Source organism: Actinia tenebrosa, unplaced genomic scaffold (assembly GCF_029948245.1).
Source record: "Actinia tenebrosa isolate PJP-AT-01 unplaced genomic scaffold, QUT_ActTen_1.0 PGA_scaffold4__44_contigs__length_22323623, whole genome shotgun sequence".
Taxonomy (NCBI): domain Eukaryota; kingdom Metazoa; phylum Cnidaria; class Anthozoa; order Actiniaria; family Actiniidae; genus Actinia; species Actinia tenebrosa.
Window position 1 is genome coordinate 14,621,475 of NW_028292581.1, and position 3,156 is coordinate 14,624,630.

Here is a 3,156-nt window from a genome sequence, read left to right on the forward strand (position 1 = left end):
GGGGGAAAATGTAGTTCAAAACTACTTACTTCGAGCATATTATACAGCCCAAGTCAGCCAGGCATAACCGCCACACGACACAGTTGGTCAGGAACGACCTTGTTCTGTATTGTGGATATGCAGCAGCGCCCCGCAGTGCAATTATGTCAATGCAAAGCTTTCATTTTTGCTTCAAACTAAGTAATAAATTATGTCAACTGATAGAGATTACTCGACTTTTCAAAAAAGATTGAAGAGGCGAACGGCGATAAGCGATAGGAGACCGGTCACTTCAAGATCCAAGAATATCTGGAATGACTGGAATGACTGGCGTTTCTTATTATAATCTTTTTCAATAACACATAGATTATTGTTGACATATTTAGTGTTGTTTGTATTCGACGAAACCATTTAGAACACGTCGATTATTCTAGTTTCGCCCTCTATGTTGCCCACAGTTCCTTTTGGTCGTGCAATCGCCAATCGCCCCGGGCGCCCATTCAACCTTCCTTGAAATAACTGTATCCCTGAATTGCTGAGCAAGACACGAAAACCATAAAAACCCTAAAATAAAAGGAACGTGTCTCCATCCTAGGCTCGAAAGCTCTATACAGAAAACTTGTGATCGAATAACGCTAATTGTAAAAACAAGAAGAATGATGGTATATAAATTATATATAAGGTTTTTTACGGTTTGAAGCACGATGTGTTGAAAACGTTTTTGACGTTTCGTCTACGCTGTGGTAGTCTTCATCAGAATGAGGTATGATAATAAGTGCAGAGTTTTTAGAGTTGTTTACTGTTGCGTAACCATGGTGACCAGAAGCTATTGCAAATGTTCAATCGCCGGAATCAATCAATCAACCAATCAATCAATCAATCAATCAATCAATGAGTGGATAAATAAAGAAATGAGTGGATGAGTTGGGGAAGCCCAGAAGTTATGGTATTTCGTCTTCCGATGTAAATCTAACTAGCTTGTATCCTTCTGTATCTTTCATTTATTGGAATGTAAAAGTCGCTTTTGAATTCGATGATGGCGGTCATTGAAATGCTAGTTCGGCGGACGTAACATCAAACTTCGGGGGTCGCACTTCAACGATAATGCAGTATTGTGTATATACCAGACACATCAGGCACTAATGCACAAAATGCCGCATCGCTTGAGACTTGTTTTTGTTTGTTTGTTTGTTTGTTTGTTGCTGTTGTTGTTTTTTTGTTTTTGTTTTTGTTTTTGTTTTTTTTACGCGGTGAACACCTTTTTTTAGTTCCAGAAGATGATCACCGTGAGAGTAAAGCTTGAATTCGTCGCCTCTGGTCACTACCCACCAGTTCCACCAGAGCTGACATTGACAGTCCCTGAGGGAACCAATTTGCACCAGATCCTGGAACGGGCAGCAGAACAAGACACAGGCTACAATTTCACTTTACTAACCTATCCGCACGGTCACATGATAACATCCATCTGTGGGGTGCACAATAATCCTGATACTAACAGATGCTGGATGGTCTACTCTAATCCACCAGATGCACTGATCCCTTCAGGAATAGATGAATATCAGCCACATGATGCTTCGCTTATCACTTTCAAGTTCCTGAAAATTATAACCGTAAGAGTGAGTCTTGATTTCACCAAAAGTGGTTATTATTCATCATCTCCACCTGAGCTGACTCTGAGAGTCCTTGAGGGAACCAATCTGAACGAGATCCTACAACAGGCAGCAAAAAAAGACCCAGCCTACACGAATACTCTAGAGTACTGTCCTTCCGTTGCCGGTCACCGGATAACGTCCATTTGTGGGGTGCACAATAACCCTGATACTAACAGATGCTGGATGGTCTACTCTAATCAACCAGATGCACTGATCCCTTCAGGAATAGATGAATATCAGCCACATGATGCTTCGCTTATCACTTTTAAGTTCCTGAAAATTATAACCGTGAGAGTGAGTATGTCCTTCCGTTGCCGGTCACACGATAACGTCCATTTGTGGGGTGCACATTAACCCTGCTGCTAACAAATACTGGATGATCTTCTCTACTCCACCAGGAGCACAGATCCTTACAGGAATAGACGAATATGAGCCAGAGGATGGGTCTCTCATCACTTTCAAGTTCCAGTAGCTAGATGATTACCGTGAGAGTGATTTTGAGACAATAACTTACAAATTTCTTGCACGCTGATCGGTTAATTCTTATCATCAATAAGAAAACAAACACAAGCCGTCGTGAACGAGCGCGCGCTTTTTCCTTTGATGATTTTTTTATAGTTTAGTTTAGTTTAGTTTATTTGTCACGATATAAACATATACATTTTATAAGGCCCCGTCCACACGTATCCAGAAATTATTATATCCGCAAATTTTTTTTGCGGATACGTGTTGCGTCCACACGTGTCCGGAAATTTTTGTAACGGTCTCCAGAGTGGAAATTTTCGAATACGCTCCGAATACGGATACGTATGGACGGTCGTATCCGCAAATTTTCGAATACGATGACGTAAACACGATTTTGCGCATGCTCAATAAGAAAGACTATTCGTCAAAGGGACTAGGCACTAGCGTGCATCAGGGTGGATCATGAAATTACCGGATACGTGTGGACTGTGAAAACTATTCGAAAACGATTCGAATACGCTGCGTGTATGTGGACGCGAACATTTTCGTATCCGAAAAAATTCCGGATACAAAAATTTCCGGATACGTGTGGACAGGGCCTAAGACTTGAGACATACAAATTTTGTGACGGGCCGGGGTTGGAGGTTTTGTTGAAGTCCCGACGCAGTAGGCGGATCGAGAGGCTTTAACTAAACCTCCTGAGGCTTGAGCTTGCACAGTCTAGTTTAGTATTGCACTATAAATGAATTCCTTCCGTATGTCAAAAACGTTAAACATGACGACTAAAATGTTCGATTAAAACTATTTCCCAACCACATCTGCCAGTTGAAAGTAAAAATGGATTTATTGAATTAAACCATGGTTGAAGTTGTTTAAAATTTCATAATTTATAATGTATTTTCAAAAATCGAATTTTAAACAAAACAAAAAAACCAAAACAAAACAAACAAAAAAAAAAAAAAAAAAAAAAAACAACAACAAAACAAAACAAAACAAAACAAAACGAACAAAAAACTTAAGAGTTATACTTTTTCTTGCCTTTGTTGTGCAATATTTTCAA

The 3,156-nt window shown here is 39.8% G+C and overlaps 1 protein-coding gene across 1 annotated transcript; it reads left to right on the forward strand.

Annotated features, from left to right (window-relative positions):
* Positions 1-674: 674 nt before the first annotated feature.
* LOC148907179 (uncharacterized) lies at positions 675-2,911 on the forward strand. The gene is made up of 2 exons (XM_089036926.1): positions 675-742; positions 1,248-2,911. Exon 2 carries the CDS (start codon positions 1,257-1,259, stop codon positions 1,983-1,985), a length of 729 nt encoding a protein of 242 aa, XP_088893052.1. The 5' UTR covers positions 675-742; positions 1,248-1,256; the 3' UTR covers positions 1,986-2,911.
* Positions 2,912-3,156: the final 245 nt, after the last annotated feature.